Genomic DNA, 22600 nt, shown 5'->3' on the forward strand with positions numbered 1-22600 from the left:
AATCTTCATCTTGTAGAGAAAATCAATCATGGGAAGTTACCATAAAACACAAAGGCAACAGCAGTCTAATTTACTCACACTAAAGACAGTTCCATCAGCAGCTGTTCACCAACTGCATTTAGAAATGCAAATGCACCACAGAGCATTGCAGGCTGCTTTCCAACAAACACTCCTTGCTCCAAAAAAAAAAAAAAACCCAACAGAAAATGCACAAGCAAATGTAATTTATAGTCTAAAGGGGAAGGAAAAACAAAACAGCAACAAGATTAAAAAAAACACAACAACAAACAAACAAAAAAACACCACCGTCAGAAGATACTGACAGAAGATACTGACTTTTTTTTTGTAAAAAGCATTAATGTTGTAATAACTCTCACTACAAAAGCTACCACACGCACCTTGAACACTGAGCATGTGTGTGAAATTACTGAGCACAAGGAAACAGACAAACCACGCAGAGGATGAAGCTAACTAAAATAATTACACGTTTTCCATCCCAGCATTCCAGATGATTTCTGGTGTAAGGGTGGAACCAAGTTGAATTTAAAGGTACAATGGCTAAAAATGTCAGGTTCAGTATAAACCAGATATACTTGTTCAGCACTCTACCAACAGTAACTGTAGATATTGGTACTCATTGTGTGAGCTAGAAGAATGAAGAGAATGTGAAATCAATCACTGAGAACAAAACTAATAGCAACAAAGTAGACATAAATGCTGGAAGTGTCTTTCCTGAGCATTCCTGTCAGGATTTGAGAGAGAAATGTGCAATCCAACACAATCTACAGATAGGGAATACCACAAATACTCCTTTATCAACTGCAGCAGTCTACTCCAAAACAAGGGTTAGACTAGAATCATCCACTAAAACCAGAAACAAAGCCTGTTGTTCTTTTTCTTCCAAAGCAAGCCAGTTTGGATTGATTACAACGAGATTATCAGCACCACCATGTTCTACAAAAGAACTTTTTCACAGACAGATGACTCTCTAAACAACAGAGATTCATTGCAATAGGTACAACAACATCACTGAAGTTAAAAAACAAAAAAAAAACAAAAACAAAAAACACCAAAAAACAAAAAAAAAAAAAAAAAAACCACACAAGAAAAACCAAAACAAAACCAAAGCAAAAAAAAAAAAAAGAGAGACATTCCATAGTTACTCTGGATGAAACTACGTTTTCAGTGTATAGCATACATTAAATGTAGTATCTTTTGTAAAGTTATAAAATACAGAAGTGCTATGAGTTTATCCTAGCACTTTAATCTTGGGGAACAGTTGCAGCATATTCCTCTATCCATGAGGACAGAAAGTCAGCCTTAAGAGCAACACCCTACACCCCATTTCTATCCCAGTCCCTGCAAAAAGACTAGGAGGATCCAAGCCCTTGGCAGAGACTAGCAAAGGTTTCTGAGAGAAGCACTGGGAAGCATGGTAAGACATACACTATTTCCTTGTTGGAAAAAGGAAAAAGTTAAAATTACAAAAGTGGAAAGAGAAATGTAGGAAAAGCTAGGAGAAAATGAAGATAGATGACAAAAGGAACCGACATAAAAGCTAAAGATGCTCTGTCAATAAAAACTGAACAACGCCCTTCTCTTGAGTAATAAAAACTACACTTTCGGACCTTATGTTAAAAGTGGCACACAGCTGAGCCAGCAAGACAAGAATACAGGCTTTGGGAAATAAGGAAGCAAAGCTGGAAGAGATGAAGATCTAAAGCACCTGCAGAAATCCATGGCCTGACCTGCACCCTTTCCAGCATGTTTCAAGCTGGTTAGGGGAATAAAAAAAATCCCAAATGTAATTTTTCCTTACATTTGTGAAACTGCAAAATGAAACACAGGACAATGGGAACAGTCCCCAAATTTATACAGAACAATAGAAAGTTCTGCACAATAAGGATACGTAAGGAGAGAACACAGTATAGATTCCGACTATGGTCTGGTATTACACTTTTTATGCAGCAGCAGCAATGACTTCAAAACACAGCTCAAGGATGCAGCATACAGAAATCAGAGATTAAGTCCACATTTTGGCCAGTGCACCAGTTCCAAAGGACTCCACTGAGCCAGCATCTGAAGATTACTGGTACTTAGACACCCTGCCTGGATATACAGCACATACACCTTAAAACATTTGTCATGACTCTAAACTGGGAAGGAAAGAAGTCTAAACTAGGCAATTTACTGTCTTTTTTTTGTGCAGAAAAGGAACATGGGTTTTCTGTCCCTTCAAGGGTCTTCCAAGAGATAAGGTAACTGTAGTACTCTGACAATGGCAGAACAATGCATGAAATTAGCCTTATTTAAACATATTACAGCCCATCCCCACAGCCAAATAAAACTACCAGTAACATGTATGACCCTGCCCCAGGACACACCAGTCAGATGACAAGTCACTCATCTGACAGAATCCTAGTAAGCTACTCCCATCCCACAAGGCTTCTAGCTGCAGATCAACAATGCACTGGGAACCTGATGCTTAGCAGCTTTTATTCCCCACGAAAATGACAGGGTTAATCAATAACTAGCCAGCTCTCAAAATACCACTTACTCAGACTATAAGTATTTGAAGGTGCAGCATATACCTTTGGACTTGGAACAGGGTAGGCTCCTGTTCCAAGTCACACCCAAACGAAGCCTGTTTCTCTTCTTTCTTGACTGTTTCCTCAACTGCACACAGACCCTGTAAAGACCGAATCTCCAAACTCCCAAGCCTACATCAACCATATCATCCTGGTCTGCATAAAAAAAGTGTGGCCAGCAGGTCGAGGGAAGTGACTCGACTCTGCACTGGTGAGACCCCACCTGGAGCACTGCATCCAGCTCCAAGGGCCCCTGCACTGGAAAGACACAGTCCCGCTGGAGCAGGTCTCGAGGAGGGCACAAAAATGGTGAGAGGACTGAAGCACCTCTCCTGTGAGGACAGACTCAGAGAGTTGGCATTGTTCAGTCTGGAGAAGAATTTTTTTACAATGAGGGCAGTGAGACACTAACAGGACACCCAGACAAGTTGCAGATGCCTCCTCCCTAGAAACCAAGGTCAGACAGTACAGGGCTTTGAGCAACCAGATCTAATGCAAGATGTTTCTGCCCACAAAAGACGGGCTGGATTAGATGATTTCTGAAGGTCCCATCCAACCAATCCAACCCATTCTATCAAATTAGATGCCTGAAGTTGGATTGTTTCAAGAGCTCCTGTAGCATGTACCCCTTTCCAGAGTTAACTACCACCTCAGTTCTTCCCTGAATCTGCCTTATTTCACCCACAGTTACTATACCTGCCAGCAACGCATCTTCCCCGTGTCTAACAACCAGCAACCAGCTCCATGTGGATTTTTGGTGTAATTTAAAGCAGTATTTGCCATATAGGGAAGGATTATGCTTCCAGAAATTACTAAGGGTCTCTTGACACATAACCATGTAGTTTGTGGTCTATATGCTCCAGGCATGCATTTTTCTCACCTTCTTAAAAGGTTCAACACTACATGCTTATTTTGCTTCCGACTACTGCATAATGCTGGCAAATAATTAGACAAAGTTACCATGAAAGAACCTTGGAATTCATATCCATTATATGGTAACCTACAAATAGTACAACAGTCCTGCCTTTGTTACCCTTTGCTCATAGAAACTTGTTTTACATTGTGAATGACAAAAAAGAGTACTGATGAACTTTTGCAAAACTAATCTGACAGAATTGAAAAAGAGACCTTCTGCCCACACCATACCACAGGGAAGAGCGATTTATGCAGATTCTTAGGTACTGAATGCCAGAAATTCTTACATGAGCTGGAAATTACAGGAAGTATTAATTTCCTAATTGAGAGCACTTCCTTATTTCAAAACAAACTGATCTTCACACACATGAAGTCCTGCGGTTCTACCTTGGAATATAAGGGAAGCTGGAAAAGCAACTAGAAAGCAAAGTAACTAGATTTGGTTTTGATGAAACTGTTATTATGTCTCGCCAGTATTGTTAAAGACCATCCAGAAATATCTTTGAAAGCTTTCCTCCTCCTCCTTCTCTTTGGAAGCAAAGTAACTTCATGTAACTTGTATCTAAATTAAACATTATTCTTTCCTCTCAAATTTAAGTGTATAACATTCAGGGGAAAGGCATGAGGCTTTCCTTAGCAGTCTACTTCTAGAGCTTGATAAGCAGAACAGCATTCTAGTAATAATTCTTGTAACAAAATCTGAAATTAAGGATTACGTTCTTAACACTTGTCATTTTCTACAGACCTGGGAGAACAGGACACAAATTAGGGTGGGGAAATACTCCTTCTGAAGACTGATTTTAAATAGGGACCAAAAAAGTAAAGTTGATAATTTTGTCCTCCTAGACTTAGCACAGACATTGAGAGTCAGAGAAAAGTGCATTTGCATAGTGAGTTACTTGGATTGAATTGTCAATACCGTTAATTGGTTCGTAAAAAGCTACATGTCTTCCAAAAGTGAAAACAGGATAAAAAAGTATAAATATCTTACCAGCCACTAACTGAGGGAAAGCCTCGATACATGGCCAGTAGTACAAGTCACATTCAAATTTTAAAAATAAAATTCTACAGTTTATGGCCAAGGAAGTCCCTAAATATGTTACAAAGATAGTCTAAGTTGCTAATTAAGATTAGTTTTCTACTTAAGCTTGGCTTTCAAGTTGCTGAGATCAGTTTTACTCAGTCCCTCATGCATGGCAACAAGACCAAAAAATGGACAGGAACACTGAACTTCCTATGAATTTCAAAGGCATCATTAAGAAGAAAAGAGAGATTTGTAATTACAGCTCATCCTGTTCACTTTTGAATGTTTTAACCAAACACCCTCTTATTTGCTTATCAAGATTATTGAAATGGATTGGGAAGGCTAAACAAATTCACTATTACCACAAAATTTCATTTTTAAAATATCTTCCACTCATGCAACATCAATCTTCAACAACTTCAATAAAAATGGAATTATTTCACTTTTAAAAAATATTGTTAAATATATGTTAAATATTTTTTCTTGTGTAACATACAGGATGCAACATCTCTTATTTAAAGGCCAGCTGGCACTGCATTCACTACGACATTGCTAGCGTTCCTGAAATAAACTTCCGCGTTCTTAACATTCAGTTTTGTCATTTACCAACCAGCTGTGATTAACACTGAATTCTCTACCTACTCAAACTCTGTAAATATTTCTTGCCATGCTAAATTCAGTTAAGCCACAGTAGGAGTTTTTAATACTATTTATATCAGCCTAGCCAGACCACCTACACATAGTCCTCCTTCTACGTATTTGTGAGATAAGCCTCCCCATCACTTCTGTTGTATCATGTAAGACTTTATGTTAATCAGATATTATTATGCTAAACCTGAAAAGACAATTACATTGTCTTGTTCCACACAATTTTAAGAACATTTTCCATTCTGTGTGATGCTCCCAGATGCATAATCTACACTTGAGACATCCAGGCATACACTAAGAAAAAAACAGTCATGGACTGGCCCAGAAATCCATTCTAAGGATTGCCATTCTGATCGGCTTCTGCACCATCTGTATTAAGCAGGTCACCCTTGCCTTTGAAGATTCACCCTTGCCTTTTATTCTCCAGCTACTTCTTCTATGATCAATATTAGAAATTCTGGTTCAGAAACTGCTGAAAACTTCAAAACCTCTAGAATTAAACATATATATGTAAAACCACCACCCTCAGTGACTAACACGAAATCTCTGGGTATTTGTGGTTCCACAACTGTTTAAAAGCATGCCTGTAACAAATCCTTCTGCAAAACAATGCTCCTAAGCGCAGGCACATTTGTTCTATTCTTTTCATTATGTTCACTTTCATAATGAAATGCCTATTTCAGCATTCTACCTGCTAGCTGCAAATGTTAAGAGGAAAAATATCTCTGCTTACCTGGTAATTCCCTTTCAGTAGTAAGGGTCCACAGATCCATTCAGCCTGCTTGCAGCTTGGGGGTAAACCAGACTCATCAGTCAGCAGCATCAGAATACCCTTCACATCTAAAGAAATTCACCCCTCCCCACATCAGAAGTTTCTGAAGCTAAAATAAAGCTATCCTAGTTTTTTGCATCACAGACTGTGCAGCTGTCTTAAAAAAAAAAAGGAAGGGCGGGGAGAGGGAGACTGTGAATGATGGGGATACTACAAATCATTACATTTCTGTGATCTTTTGTTGAATCTTCAGGATTTTGAGATCATGTCCAAGTAGGAGAACATCTGTACATTTTCAGGGGAATAATAAAGATTGCGTATGGTGGAGGAAATCCTTTTTCATCTGCCATGTAGGGAACTTTCAAAATACCCTACCTGCAAGTCATGAATAATCTCTTACTTTAAAGCTTAATATCAAAAATAAAAAAAGTAATCTGGCAATCTTTATCTTTCCCAGGCACAGACAAGACTGCTAAAAAATGGTGAAAGCTAAAAACTGGGTAAGAGTTAGATGTCTGGTGTGCCAGTGGGCAGCAGGTCTTAAATCATAATTTAAAGCACACTAGTAAAGTTCTGCCCATTGCTTCAGCCATTGAAGAAATTAGGTGATTTTGCTACCCCTACAGAATGTGACAGATAACTGTCTTTTTCAAGTATGTATTTCATGCTGACAGGACTGTTTTTCCAGCTAAGGCCAATTCCTCATGATGCACTGTTCTGAGAGTCCAACACTAGATTAAACATTAGAGATACATAAAAAGCTTTCCAAAGAAGGTACTTGGATCTCATTCAAGCCCAAGAACCACAAATAAATCATAAACATACAAAGCTGACACAATCTCTCTTCTCTTTCCAGACATTAAGCTGTAAGAGCACTATGCAGATCTCTAAAATCATCAATCTTTACTGGTAAAAAAGCCAATATTACAGTGGGCTGAAGCCAGCACTACAGAATGAACACATATGTATAAGAAAGGTGCTGGGCATCAGAATATTCATGCTATTACTGTAAGACATGCCCTAGGAAGCCTCACATCCCAATTTTTTCAAATCCCTTTACGTACAAATACTCTGATTTTTCAATTTCAGGAAAAAGTCATCCCCTGTGTTTTGAGTGCTACATGAATAGGGAAGTATTGAAGAAAATAATCCTAGAAGCAAGGGGAAATTCCTAAATGTTACCCATGCTGGGAGGAACAGGTTATGCCTGCTTGTTGGGCAGCTCTAGACACAGACGGCCCTGCAGAATAGGCAAGGAAATTAGACCTGCTCTCATTAAGATGGAGAAAGGCTGCAAAAGACACTCCTACTCACAGCTTAAATGGTGTAACTTGTTTCTCCAAATGGTTCAACTAGCCAACAGGACAAGTCCTGCTCCAAGCTGCACCCACCTAATTATTAGGTTAAGTATCTCCCATGCATTGGCATTCACTGTTTTACTCCGGATAGCAACCGAAACACGAGTTAAGAGAACACAAATCACAGAAAAACACAAAAAGCAGTGCTGATAATATCAGGGTATCTAGTCTGTTATCCAGTCCTAAGGCAGTCTGTCACAAATCTTTCTAGAAAGCCCTGAAACAACACATGAGCCTAAAAGAAGTAGGTTTAATCCAGCAAGAAAAAAACAGTCAGCCAGAAAAGCCGACTGAAGTGGTCACACAGAGTAAGAAAAGTTTATATACTCGGAGCGTGGCTATTCATAAGCAAGAAGAAAGACAAAAGGTTCAAGGAAGGCCTTGCCTATGTTCTTCAAACATCCAGTCGTGACCCTTAAAAATACTCCTTTTGGCAACACAAAAGAAAATAAAAATATAGAAGGTCTGCACAGAAGAATTCTTAACAGCACAGTAAAAGTACTGACAGAACTCTACATATGAGTAGTTTGAGCAAGTTCAAACACTGGCCTGGGACAGTGAAGCTGAACACTGGCACTCATACATCAGACCATGGGAAAAACAGACTGGATACCTGAATTCACAAGGAAGACACACTTCCTCTAAGGGTTCACCGCAAGGCAATTCAAGTCTATTATCTGCCATTAGTAAGAACTTTCTTACTAACATTAAAGTACTGCCGTTTGTAAAAGATTTGCCATTGCTTTTGCTGCTTTCCCCATTTAAGACAGTAAGGCAAATTTGCATTGCAACAAGATTGTAAGTAGGTCGCTAAAAAAAAAAAAAAAAAAGACACTAAGTACATTCTGATCACTGTACTACATGAAGATGAGTTAGAGATTTCACTGGCTGTACTAGGCAGTTTCCTAGACAGCACTATAAGACCGTAAGAAAGCACTTCCCCAAGGTTCCACATACTCTAGTGGTCAGAAGACCTGCAGCAAGTACAGGGACTTCAAATTTTTCCCCAAACAAGCCTAACCATAGTAGAATAAAACACTAGTATATATATTTGTTTGCTCACTATTTGATAGATGTCATATAGAGCACATAGGTGCAGCCTATTCAATCAAATAACAACATGCATTATTACTCAAAGCAGACTGAAGCTCCAATAAGGCACTTGCAAACATATCCAAACACCTTTTGGGGTCCCAGCAGATGAAAAAGAACAAAGGAGGGGAACAACGAGTACCAGTTTGTGGTTTTTACCTTTGGAGAAGCCACAGAGCATTTCACTACTTTTACCAAATACAAGGTGACTGGCAGCACCATCAAATTCATTTGCAATAAATGATGAAAATTTTGCCAACTAAAACAGGAAAGTTGCATTTGTTGGTAGCCAGACTGAAAAAAAATAAAACTCTTACTTATAGATCTAATGCTAAAAAATCAGTAAAAGTCACTCTCAGAAGTGATCTGTAAGGACCTCAGGTTGCAGCTCCAGTTCACTACAAATAAGACCTCTCAATAACTTCCAGTTGGAATCAGACAGAATCTCTCTGTTGGACATTCCTCAACAGACTTCAGGAACAGTTACATTTTGGGTGGACACCCCATGAGTTTCCCTCTTGCAACATTATCATTTTTCTTAGCTGGAAACTACGCATGTTCAGTCCAAACTTCCTGTTGACTTCCCAACATGTTCCCACCTATTTTGAATACCTGATGATACAAAAACAACAGCCCCACATATTTGTCTCTGCTTCTTTAAATATAAACCTGATAATAAAAATTTCTACTAATGAGATTAAAGTGTTTTTGTAAAAATACAATATTCACATTCCAAACAACTAACGTGGGAACACTTCCCAGATCAAAGCACGCCTGTCAGACTTGAATAAAAGTATGTCTCTCCAGGAGAATTCACCAAGACAAGCTTGTGGCTCTTCCCAACACAAGGGAGGACCCCAGATTTTTGACTTCAATATTGAGGATCAGATCCTGACTTTGAGGAAGGATGGGTTGCATTGCTCTGTTCTGCAAGAGCTCACGCTGAAATAGTATCACAACACTTCCATGAACTGCTTAGGATCAGTATGAGGCAAATTTTTACTTTTCTTTCTTGCACAGCTCCACACATGATCTCTATAAATAGCTCTACAAATTCTGGTATCCCCATTTTAACCATACTTGTTTCCAGTCATCTGCTCCAAAACAGAGGCTATCACCACTCACACTACCAAATGAGAGGCAGGACAAGCAATATGCCAGAGCCACCACAGCCAGTGAGCTCTCAAGGAAGCCAACAATCTTCCTGTAGCTACTGTCTGCAGAGCAGCAGTCCACACCATGCTTTTGGGAATCGTGCTCGTCATGTTTCTTGTATTTATTTTCAGAATCAGACAGGATCCCAAATTTTTTGCCTTGATTTTCAGTAAATGCAAAGCCTGAACAGGCCTTTTCTTAGCTGCCACTGCTGAAAAAGCTGCACAAAAAGTTTTGTGAACTTTTATAGTGAAGGAAGAATGTCACAGAAGTCCTGGTCCATGCAATTTTTAGATAAGACTCTGCCCTAGTCACTGGGCATACATTATCTGTACCAGTTAGTGCTTGTGGGAGGTTTCAAAAGACATTTTCCACTTCTGTTGCAGCTGGCATGGTGCCAGCTGACAGCTTTCATATCCATGGGAAGTGGCTAAAGTAATGCTAGTCTGAACTTGACTACATTGCAGGAGCTCGTATTATTAAGATACTTTCTGCAGGACTCCTCTGTTTAGAAACATCTGGATTTTACTGAACTAGTATCAAACCATTGCAATGGGTAATAGATATGTGCAGCTATTTGCCAGGGGAGGATACTAAAGATGTCTACGCATGCCTAAGGAGAAACTGGACAAGTACATGAAAGAGATTCATTATGGTCTATCAATTAGACAAACCAAAACCCAAAGCTCAGGAAATCCTATGAACCAGAAACAGGGGATGGAAAGAAGAATCATCAAACACACACTTTTCTTCTGAATCCTCACTAGGCATCTACTTACTGCAACTGCAGAAGGAAGGTGGGCTAGATGAGCCTTTAAGCTGAATCAGCACAGTCAGTCATTCTCATATATTTAAGTGAGGAGACATGGAATTACTAGTACTCCTTCAAATTGGAAGAGATACCCTTCTCTCAGCTAAGGGGAAAGAGATTTCCCTTCTGCAAGTGTGGATATTATTTCAGTCAAAAAGAGACAAATAAACATTGTTCACTTTCCATGTGTTCCCACTTTGAAAGTCTGTCCTTTCAACACTACTCTACTTTCCAGAGTGAACAAACATCTTAAAAGCTTATAAAATTTCATCTTAAGAGCTGTTCTATGACTTCTCATTTCCACAGCTCCCACTGGAGTTTTTTTCAAAACCAGACTGCTCCCATAGCTCGTTAGGAACCTTCTAATTTCCATCCTGATCACAGCCAGCTTTTACCCATCTGTTCCTGTGCCAGCAATTGCCTGGTTTTGAGCTAAGCTGCAAGCCATCTGACATGTTCACAATAATGGATCAATGGTCTACTTAGAAAAGCAAAAGGTCAGGTCGGCATGACAAAACACCAAATTAATTTTGCATCTAAAATTACAAGTTATTTTAAATCCTAGAGAACAGAGTTGAACCATACACATACACACTTTAGATTCTGCATTAGCCTGAGAATGCCAAGTGAAAATGCCATGTTTTAAGGTTTTTTTAAACCGATCCCTCCAACTTGAAAGAATGGAAAAAATAAAGATAGACCTGTAAATAATTTTATAGGTGTATTAAATACAATTATGCAAGTCATTCATACAATAAATGCAATAATAAAGAAAAAATAAATTTAAAATAACAAAGTGTAAAGGACTTACTTCCCAATGTTTTCAGGTAGTGCTTGCAGAGAGATGTCATTTACTGAAAGACACGTTAGATTCTGCAATTCAGGAAAGCTTTCAGGCAACCTATGGAGATATTAATTCAAATCAAGGACTTCCAGAAGTATTCACATTCATGTGAATAACACTTTATTTAGCAAGTACACACAGAGGGAGGAATACCCAGATTCCAGCATGAGTCTCAGAAAATTCTAAGGATCATTAAAAAAATCCCCATGGTTTAGAGGCGTTAAAATTTATTCTGTGTCAAAGAAGAGGTGATACACCACTCTCTGCCCTGCACCCAATTTGCAACTTCAAAAAGCTATATGGCTTGAGAACATTTTAAGCGTTTTTACAACACTGAAAAATAAAATCAAACACATTAAAAAAAAAGGCAGCCAAATTTTTTTTACTGTTATTTTTCTGTATAATCAAATGGTAAAATGATTAAATTTTATTTTTATTCAGGCTCCAGTTACATACATGCTTATAGCATGGCCATTTTGTATTAGCTGCTAGGCTGCTCTTCAACTGCTGCTTTTTTGAAGAAACATTCTGTTCACTACGAAGACAATGTTCTGCTGTTACAGCATTTCACATTTACTGGTTCACAACACAACAGCATGTTAATCCCCCCTTCTCACACTATAAAATGCAATCATATGCAAAACACTTCCAGAATTCCCAAAGCCTTTAGGTCCATCACCCAGTTGGTCTTCTGCAAAGCGTGGCTCCCTGTTCCCTCACACTAAGGGGTTCCTGTGCCACTTGCTGCTCACTGTCTCTACCAAGAAGCTCAGTTTGCAGTTGCACAAGAGACAGGATGAGGTAAAGGGGCCAACGAGGTAAAGGAGCAGAAGCCCCTGGCCCAGCCACTCAACTTCTGCTAGACCCCCAGGGCATATAACCAAAGATGAAGCTGTAGCATTTGGTTTGGTTCCTGCTCTCCCCATCACCCAGCTCAAGGCACACGGTAAGACCTGCAGGCAACTTGCCAAATGGAGTCACACCTACAGGCAAATACAACTCTGCAGAGTGGGGATGGGGAGAAGGAAAAAGGCAAATTACAATGTGGGGCAGGAGGGAATTTTCATGTGACCAATTCTGTACTGCACTGCTTCACATTCTGGACCTTATCAACAGAAGATGCTCATTATCTTCAAAAGGTGAGCTCCACTGGAACCATTCATTATTATTTAGACTCTAATAAGTTTAGGAGTCGAGTTAAATGGTTTGGTTGTCTTTTGCTCACCCCTGATGTTAACAGGTAGCTGGACTCAATGATTATTGTAGGTCCCTTCCAACTAGAACTATTCTATCTATAGCATGCAGTGGACTTCCGTATCTATAATAAATCTATATATATGTATAAATATCTATAAATAAATACCTATAAATAAATGCATCAGCTTTTTACTGATATAAATAATAAACCTGAAATAATTTGAAAACAACTGGAAAAATGGTCTGCCATCCACGTTTAATGCTCCAGTTTCATCAGTGATTTGACACTGAGGTAACATACTGTATTAGTGGTAGGACATTGCAAAGCTTTCCGACTGGCTTTTAAGCTTAGAGAAATAAGGACAAGAATCAATGGCTAAAATAAAGCTCCAGAATATTACACAAAAATAACTATTTGACTTTCCCACTTTTTTTTTTTTTTTTTTTTTTTTTTTGCCTGAGCAAATCAGTGCCAAAACTGACATGCTATTATATAGGTAAAACTGAAATTCTGGATCTCATCACAGAAAGACCTGACAACCATACGTAAACAGTTTCTGGAATGTGTGCTTTCTAACTTACGAAACTGCTTGGACTGATGTTTTCCAGGACATGCATACGCTTTGGAGCCACTTTATCAATCTTTGCCTGAGCAAATCAGTGCCAAAACTGACATGCTATTATATAGGTAAAACTGAAATTCTGGATCTCATCACAGAAAGACCTGACAACCATACGTAAACAGTTTCTGGAATGTGTGCTTTCTAACTTACGAAACTGCTTGGACTGATGTTTTCCAGGACATGCATACGCTTTGGAGCCACTTTATCAAGAAGTTTTAGAATTCCCTTAAATTGCCAACAAAGAGTTACGAGATCTATTTCAACACCACTGAAAAACTCTTGTGAATTCCACGAAGCTGTAGCTGTGCATTACTATTGTTTAAGGAAACACATTACTCAGGCCTCAGGCCTTACTGAGCACACAGAATGAAGAAAGATAACTAGAACACTACTGCTGACAATTTTGATTTCAATACCACGAGACACAGCTCTGAGCTTTATACACTGCAACTGATGCCTGGAAAAAAGCTGCTCAGTGACCCTCACCACTTGTGTATCTAAACATCAGTTCAGCCCAGTTTGCTTTGCCAGATTTTTGTGGTATTATTATCCTCACTATATAAATAGGCTACAGAGCCACAGGGATTAAGATCACAAGTGTCCCTTTAACACTCAGTGATGTGACTTTCAGAGAACTTAGGAGGCACTATGGGCAATATTCAAAGCACACTTCTGAAGAATCTGAGCTGCACATGTGGGAGAAGCAGCCTTGCAAAACCACTGGAGCAGCTTAAGCTATTACAGACTCCTGTTTGTTAGCACTGCAGCAGCCCAGCCAGCCAGCTAACCCTGCAAGTATCTGACCATCTCAGTACAAAGCAAAGCAGGTCAGTGAGCACCCACTGCAAGCACTCTGGCTTATGTGACTTGCTCGGCATCACAAAGGAGCTCTGTGGCAATGGCTGGTTCAAGAAATAGTTCTCTCAATAGTATTCAAAGGCTTTAAGCAGGAGACCACCTCTTCCTTGCCACCTCCACCCCCACTTTAAGAGAAAAATTCCAAGTTCTTCAGCAAATTGAACAGAGAAATGTAAACAAAACTCCTCTTCCACACTAAAAGTGTGCATAGGCTCCAAACATCAGCTCATCAGAACGAAGGCTGGCAGCAGACAGAGCAGTCACCGACATACACAGTGCATTTCTGCCTCATGTTACTGCATGTCACTGTGTCCCAATTGATGGGAGGGTGATGAAATGCTAGTCCATTCTTTAATCATTAGTAAAAGCCATTATCTGCAGCAGCTGATCTAAAGTCTATTCCAAATCATCAGGCACCTGGGTTTGTGCCAATGTATTTGTTCTAGCCATTGTTTTATCTTTCCCGAGCCTTAACATGGTTTTGCTATGCATTTAAGGAAAGGAATGAAAATCATTTTATAGACAATCAGATTTACCCAATCAGATTTTTCTGGTTGGCTAACAAATTTCATCCCCTCCCAAGGAAAGATGCACATCACTTTTTTAATCTGAACTTTTGCTGCAGTGCCTGCCAGAGACAAACACTGTTGGCAATATTACACAGAGAGCCTAGGTCACAATTTTTAAGGGCTTATTTAAAATTGTAATTGTTACAGCAAGATTGCAATTCTGGTGTGTCATGTACTAAGAAGAAGGTGAAGTTACCTAGTCAGTGGATTGCCACTGAAATCTGCTACCTGTAGTGCTCTGCAGAATGAGATGCTTTCTGGTATTTCAGGAATATCTGCAGAAGAAAAAAAAAAAAGGAAAAAATTGTCAGCAACTGTACTGCATCTGCACCAAAATTATTGCCTAATGACAGTAAGTAACTTGCTACTGCAAGGAGTTATCTTGGTATCTTTCAAGACATTTCAACATGCAAGACTGCTCCCTGTCCAAGTACAGAACTATAGAAGCAGAGCCATTTTGTGGTTTTTCACATCCCATTTTCCCCTCCTGCTCCACATTCATCTTCCTACTACTCACCTGTCCTTGGACTGATCTTTATCAGACTCTGCCCATCAAAAGAATCAGACAACTGATGTGCTAGGGCTGTCCTAAAGAGCCAATTGTAATCTGAACCTCTTGTGATTTGATCAACACATGCCCACATTCTGTAGTGGAAGAAAGTACATGGGAATGGAAAACAATGGAAGGAAGAAGAGAATATGCAAGTCTCTCCACCTGTAACATACATTCACGGAGCAGAAACATCCTCCCTTATAGCATAGCCAAGTAATTTGAAAATATTATTCAAAATGACAGGTTGCAAGTAAGTGCTACTACACTATTTCAGATTGACAGGAAGAAAACAGAGGTATTTGTACAGAAAACAGGTGAGGTTTTTTTCAAGGAACTTAAATACAACACGCTTATCTACTCAAGTCAGGTACATCTTAGAAATATAACTGTCTTCTCGCCCTCTTACTGCAAACTGAATCACCACAAATAGGCTGTGAGTCTTCTGGTTAAGTACTTGTTCACTGTGACTGAGATCCAGCAAAAATGAAACATACTTTTGGTTTCCTTGAATCTCAAAATGAATCTTTATGATTGATTTTAAAAGTAATTTTTTTTAAAAAGCAAATTTTAAAGTAAAAGTCAGATTTCTGTTTCAAAGTTTACTGCTATTTTTGCTGACCTTAGCAGCCCTGTATGATCTAAATACATTGAAAAAAAAATGTGGGAAGTAGTTCTTTTCCTACCCAGCTGAGTAACTTCAGATTTTCTCCCCAAAAGAGGTGTGATAGAGAAAGAAGGGTAGAAAGGAAGAAAGTACTTGCTCACTAGGTTCATTCCTTGCCAGGTAATCTCAGCAGAAGCATCTGTTTTGCTCAGAAAAAAATCACAGAATGGTTTGAGTTGGAAGGGATCACCTAGTCCCACCCCCCTGCCACAGGCAGGGACACCTTCTACTAGACCAGGTTACTCAAAGCCCCATCCAGCGCAGCCTTGAACACTTCCAGGAATGGGGCGTCCACAGCTTCTCCCGGCAACCTGTTCCAGTGCCTCACCACCCTCACAGTGATTAATTTCTTCCTAAAATCTCATCTAAATCCAGTCAAATAGACACTGCAACTTTTATCTTGCATTACAGCAACAACAAATACTGGCACTGAGCTTGGCTAACCAACAGCAAGTAAAAAACATGCCATCCACTATCTAGTCTTCATGCTGTTCTTCCCTGGAAACTAGCTGGAAACATTCTGAAAGGGACATCTCTATTTCAGAGCTTCTGAGGACTCAAAATTACTTATTTCTTTGCGACCAACCCAGTGTCCACGAATTTTAAAATGCTTTTATGTACACACACAACCCTTTCACACAGAGATACAGACTTTCGCATGACTATCATTCTCACAGATTAAAAACAAAACAACAAACAAACCACAAAAGTAAAGCTGAAGTAAAAATAACTATCCTGGTTTGTTTGGGGGAAAAAAAATATACACACAAAAATGCAACATATAGAGCAGAAGATAAATCCTCAATGCAAAAGTTTCTAAAACTAATCATGCTACTGATTTCCTCCACCAAAGTATTGTTTCACCATACTGCAAATAGTTTCTCTTCTACTTGTGTATTATGTACTACAAAACCCAGAAAATACACCTTCTCAGCCAAAATATTTTGATAAGCTTTTTCTGTTAAAAAAGTCTTGGATATTATCTGTAAAAGCCAACAAGTATCCAAGCTAAGAAAAAGTTACTCCAATATAAGATACTATTTACAATAAGACAGTATAGGCACTGCTTATAGTTTGGATGCATTTGCAAATTACTAAATCTGTTTTAGAAATAAAATTTGCTCTCCCAGAGTATGAAAGCACTACATGAGCAATTACGTTTCTTCAACAGGAAATGTAAACAGACATAAGGAAAACAAGGGAAATTTCATTTTTCTGGGTTTTTTTGCACATAATCTCTGACCCAGGAGACTGGGGTATAGGAATGCTGGAAGAAGACTTTTCCATGGTCAAGAGGGATTGGTGTAGAGAACACCTAGGCAAACTTGACTTCCACAAGTGGATGGGCCCTGTCGGTACACACTCACGAGTGCGGCCAGAGCTGGTGGACACCACAGCCAGGCCACTCATGATCATCTTTGAAAGGTCAGGAGTAGTCAGCATGGATTCACACTTGACCGAATTAATTGCCTTCTATGATGAAACAACTATCTGGATGGATGAGGGGAGAGCAATGGATATCATCTCCCTGGACTTTAGCAAGGCTTTTGACACTGTCTTCCACAATAACCTCATAGACAAACTCAGGAAGTGAGGACTGAATGAATGGACAGTGAGGTGGACAGAGAACTCGCTGAGCTGTGAGTCCACACCTGGAGTGCTGTGTCCCATTCTGGGCTCCCCAGTACAAGAAATACAGGGAGCTCCTGAAACAGGTCCAACAGAGCACAACAAAGACGATTTAGGGATTGGAGCACCTCTCCTACAAGGAAAGGCTGAGAGAGCTAGGCCTGTTCACCTCCAGAAGAGACAACTGAGAGGGGAACTCATCAATGTCTATCAATATATGAAGAGATGGTGTCAGAGGATGTTTCCAGGCAAGCAGTAGGACAAAAGGCAACAGGCAGAAATTGATGCACAGGAAGTTCCACCTGACCATAAGGAAAAATGTCTTTACTGTGCAGGTGACCAAGCACTGAAACAGATTGCCCAGAGAGGTCGTGGAGCATTCTCACAGGAGGTATTCAAGAACCAGGTGGACATAATCCTGGTGCAATGTGGTCTAGGACAATCCCACTTGAGCAGGGAGGGTGGATCAATGACCCACTGTGATCCTTTCCAATATTACCCACTCTCTGATTCTGTAAAGTGCATTTTCCTCCCCCTTGCTTGATACTTTCACTATTCATTTTTATCCTCTGCCTATCTGGATAAAGGCTGGACAAAAATTCAGCACAGCCCTCTGAAGTGAGGATCATTATACATTAACTGAATTCAAAAAGGCTGAAATGTAATTCACTTTCATTGCCAGGCATCTTAAAAAGATTTCTCAAGCAAAACCCAAGTTATGAGAAGATACTTTATCACTACGTGTGAAGACTAGCGTAACATTGCATTGAATAAATGAATTCAGAAGAGAAAAGGAGAGGAGCATTTTAGTACATGACAAAAAAATGGAGTGATAATTGTAGCAGAGAAGATAATGGTACATAATAAAAGCATTGATATGATCAACTGGAATGCAGCAGAGGATATTAAAATATATAAAGAAGTCCTTGAAGTCTTGATGTATTAAGAACCTTTCACCATTAGTGTTGACTACTCAATTTTGTTACAGACGTTAACATGTATGTACCTGCCAATATCAGCAACAGTAAGGTTGAATACTTTTCTTGCCACTGCTGGATAACCAGCTCAAATCCTACTTAAATATCTAGGTTTCTTCTAATGCTACACTGCAGCGAATGCTCTGCATTTACACGATGCCCCAGATGTTCTGGCATACAGATTGTGCAGCACTGCTAGTAATAAAGCCATAAACCAAACATAAGCCCTGTGACGTGTGACAGTACAAATACACTGACAGCAAAAAAGAAGTTGTGGCTGCAGAAGTGGATCAAAATCAAGCTCAGCAGTCATGTATACAAGAGGGTATGTGTCCCCTTCTCCATTCAAAACACCTCTTCAGATGCTTATTGTTAGAGTCTGTACAAGAATTTGCTAACAATTTAGCAAGCCCTGTACAAGTAACTTTAGAAGTAAAATTGCCTCTAGGGAATTATGTACTGTCTGGATGAGGAAATAACTTCTAAAAATCCTTTTGTTTGATGATAATCCTTTCTTCCCTTTTCTTTTTTTTTTTTTTTTTTTTTTTTTAAGATTTTTACAACAGTTACATCACTCAATCCACATTCCCCCACTTTTCTTCCTCTAATGGCTGGGAGGGTAATTTTTAAACAGATAAAATTTTTGTATAGCACATTTTTCGAGCATTTTATATTACATTTCAAGAACTGATAAAATTTCATCTACCCAAAGGCTACAGTATAGCCAGCATCCTTTATACATCCTGCAATATTGAACATAATTTCCAATACCTAATCAATAAGACAACAGCAATGACCAGGAAAATCCTAGGCTGTGACAGGGCTGCCAGACCAGAGCTACTCAAACAATGATTCTTTATCTGATCAAAGGAAAAAGTATTTTTACAAGAACTTTGCCGAAGTCTCAGACATGAGAGATACACCACATTCCTGAGGAAGAGTTTACCACGCTCGAGAGTCTTTCAGGGAGCAACTACTGGATGCAGTCGTATTTTCCAGTTGCGAAGGCAACGCAGAGCACCGTGTGTTAGGAGCACTGGAGCTGGCACACTGCATACACCCCAGCAAAAAGTCAGCTGATTTACCTGGTAGAAAATCCACCAAGATGTATACAGTATATACAGCACTTTTCCATAAGACAAAACACCTTTAACTGCTTAGTAGTAATTCATAAATGTAATTAAGCAGTTGATTACTTTACACCAAATTTATACCCAGGGAAGCCCATTCTAGACTCAAAGACTGTGAATCCATGCAGCATTATCCCTCAGGAGAGATAACCAGCAGCAAACCAGGTCTCATCCATCCAGTTCAATACAGACTATTTTTCACCCTCCGTGTACATAATATGCATTATCAACTACAGTATTTATACACACACACACACCCCCACACCAATTGAAGCATTAAACACTGGAATACTCAAGTGATTTAGGAACCTCAAGGTTCTTTTGTCACTTCCAGGGAGGTTTTTCTGTGCCACCCACCCTCTCAGAGGGATCTCTGAGAAGCCTGCCCTTGGAAAAGCTGTTTTCCAGCCCTGCTGTCCACCTCCTCCTGCCGCTAAACATGGAAGGAAACTGCCCATTTTGTCAAATACCTTTCAAGTGGTAATTTGCTCTGCAAGCATTTGTTTGTCTTTTTGAAGGGCTCTCCAGCTAGAAAGCCCAGCTGAGCAGGCTGCAGTGTCACAGATGTCCCCACCACATCTCTCTATCCTCCCAAAAGCAGCCAAATGCAGCTCCCAAAGGGTCTGATCCTGCAAGGGGAAGGGATGGAGGAAGGTTACTCATATTCTCCCTCCACTTCTACACCGAGATCATGACATACACAATAATCAGACAGGTTTCCCTTTTTTTAAAACCAGGAGGCTTTGCTACTAGCCCTGAAGACAGAAGTAATAAACCTCTTTAGGTAAAGTGCTCCAATTTTGGGGGCACAATGTGACAGGAGTAATGTGGTTCTAGCAAAGTCTGTTGAGATTAAATGGTTCTTGAACAGGTTGCAACATTTTCCTCTTCAGCCTCTGAGGATGAGGATATACAACATAGAAGACATAAAGCTCTTTTAAGACCTGACGTTAAAGCTTTAAGGAAAATTTACCAACAGGTTCAGGTTGCACTTTCTCAAGAAAATCCCTCACTGAATAATTAACAAGAAACTGAAGAGACGTCTCATTTCCCTCGCTTGTGGATACATCCCTTTTCCAAACAAGAGCACCGGGGAAAAGAGTCCTCACAAAACAACATTTCATGCATACATATATATTAGACATGTTACTTGAAAGAAAACTTATGCAGGGACATAAGAACAAGCTGGGTTTTTGAACAGATAGCATGCAGTGATTCAACATACTATCCTTCTCAGCTGCAGCAAGCAGCAATAAGAGAGATCAGGAGCTGTAAATTCGAAACTGGAGGAAAAAAGAAGGGGGGAGAGAGAGGGGAGAGCTTGAAGACCAGATTGCAAGGAAACAATAGTTCCAGGTGAATTAAGTGGAAGAGCCCAAGTTTGACAACAAATTTATGTCTTCTACCTTTTCACATATATATGCCAGTCAAGAGTTAAACAGAAGAGTTAATGGAGATGTTTTTATACGAATTTCTACCTTGGACCTCAAGGACAACAGGAATTAAATACTTTTAGTCTGAGAGGTAAGACGGAGAAAAATGTGAAAACTAATATTCTACCTACAAAGCTGTAGATGACAGAAAGTGTTTGAACCGTTTTAACAGCAAAGTTCCAGATTTACTGGATTAATTCTTCAGTAACTTCATTGTCACGTCATCTTACCTTCTCAATAAAATAGAAACCAAAACCCATGCAAACCTGTGAATACAAAAACTAAGAACGCCTGTCTGCAGATAACCATTTTATGATCTCTAATCTAGATTATCCAGAAAATTAAGTCTTTATTTTATGTCACTCCTACATGTATTGCCTGATGTTTAACACTCTAACTGATACTTCAGGCAGGCCTAAGGTTTCTGTGTCCAACTTGGCCTGCTCCCTTCCATAGATTTCCCTTGAATTTGCATGAAGGCACTATTGCTAGATGCACACACAAGTACATTAGCAAAGCCTCATCAGAAAGAACAGTTAAATCTGGCAGAATATGCCATGATGGAAAAATCCACTTTTCTGTAATCAATTTTAAAATAACCTCTTCCAGACTTCTCCAATTAAATTATTTTATCATGAGATTTCATTTATCTTCACTTTCTCAATCACAATCAGCACTTGCTGCTTCTTTCTTCTCCTTGATGAGAAGCCCTGCTCAAGGACAAGGTCCAGTAATTTCTCTCCGTACCTTACTTCTCCTGCTGCATGTAAAGCTCTCCTCTTCCTCCAACCTACTGACATAAAATTAATTTTAGTGACACAGATTCACAAATCAGATTCACTTTTACATCACTTCTTCAAAGTGAGCAAGAATTTCTACACATCTGAGGGACTATGCAGAGCTCCAGAGTCCAAAAGGAATTTGCAGTAGGTGTTTCTTTCTTCCCTAATATGCTCCTTTGTACATCGATCACTAAACTACACGTGTAAGACATTAAAGTCATGATGGTTTTAAGTACAAATTTTAAACTAACATCAAGGGAGAGATGGGAGATAATACAAAGAAAGGTATGTCACAAGGAATTAGAATTGGAAAAAAAAAAAAAAAGGCAACCCACACATAAAAACCCAAACATGCAACACAACTGTTAGCAAGCAACCATCTAAAAGAGCAAAAAATTCTCTGATCTCCAAGTCTGCTTCACTTTCATTAGCACAAAAAAAATCCCCAAAAATCCCCACAAAACCAAAAACCAGTCACTGTTCAGATTCAGACTGAAGCTTAAGATATTTTAACACCATACAAAACACAATGGTCCCACATAGGTAGGATGTTCCATCCCAGGGTTGCAGCAACTGCATTCACAGGATGCTTTCTTGTATCAGATAAGACATGTCCGAGTAGGAGAGCAATTCCTGTTTGTCCATAAGCACTCCCCTGGACACAAACCAGAAGACAAACAAGCAACATCCAGCAGGTGCATATGTTAACAAAATAGATGCACTTGTCAACTATATTGCCTTCTGACACAGGTAGCTGGCTTGAGGTTTTTCTTTGTCCACTGAGCAAGCAAGCATCAATTCCCATTTATCTCTCAGCATTCCAGGTTTTGCTATTTGCTACCAGACCTGTTATCAGTACATTCACATCAAGGCAGCTGGTGGCAGGCAGAGAAGAGGATTTCATGGAGGAAGTCTCCGCTCAGATGCTGTGGAAGTGCAGCAGAGGTGACAGCCAGACTCCATGCAAAAGCACAAAGT

General features: G+C 39.5%; 1 protein-coding gene across 1 annotated transcript in view; it reads right to left on the minus strand.

Moving 5' to 3' along the window:
• The window catches only part of LRRC1 (leucine rich repeat containing 1), an 84575-nt gene that overhangs the window by 54230 nt on the left and 7745 nt on the right, over nt 1-22600 (minus strand). The window contains exons 3-4 of the mRNA XM_017739212.1: nt 14651-14729; nt 11175-11264 (exon numbers count right to left, since the gene is read on the minus strand). Coding sequence (XP_017594701.1) covers nt 11175-11264; nt 14651-14729 — 169 coding nt within the window. The remainder of the gene's footprint in view (nt 1-11174; nt 11265-14650; nt 14730-22600) is intronic.

The sequence above is a fragment of the Corvus brachyrhynchos genome, unplaced genomic scaffold (genome assembly GCF_000691975.1).
Source record: "Corvus brachyrhynchos isolate BGI_N302 unplaced genomic scaffold, ASM69197v1 scaffold136, whole genome shotgun sequence".
Classification (NCBI taxonomy): domain Eukaryota; kingdom Metazoa; phylum Chordata; class Aves; order Passeriformes; family Corvidae; genus Corvus; species Corvus brachyrhynchos.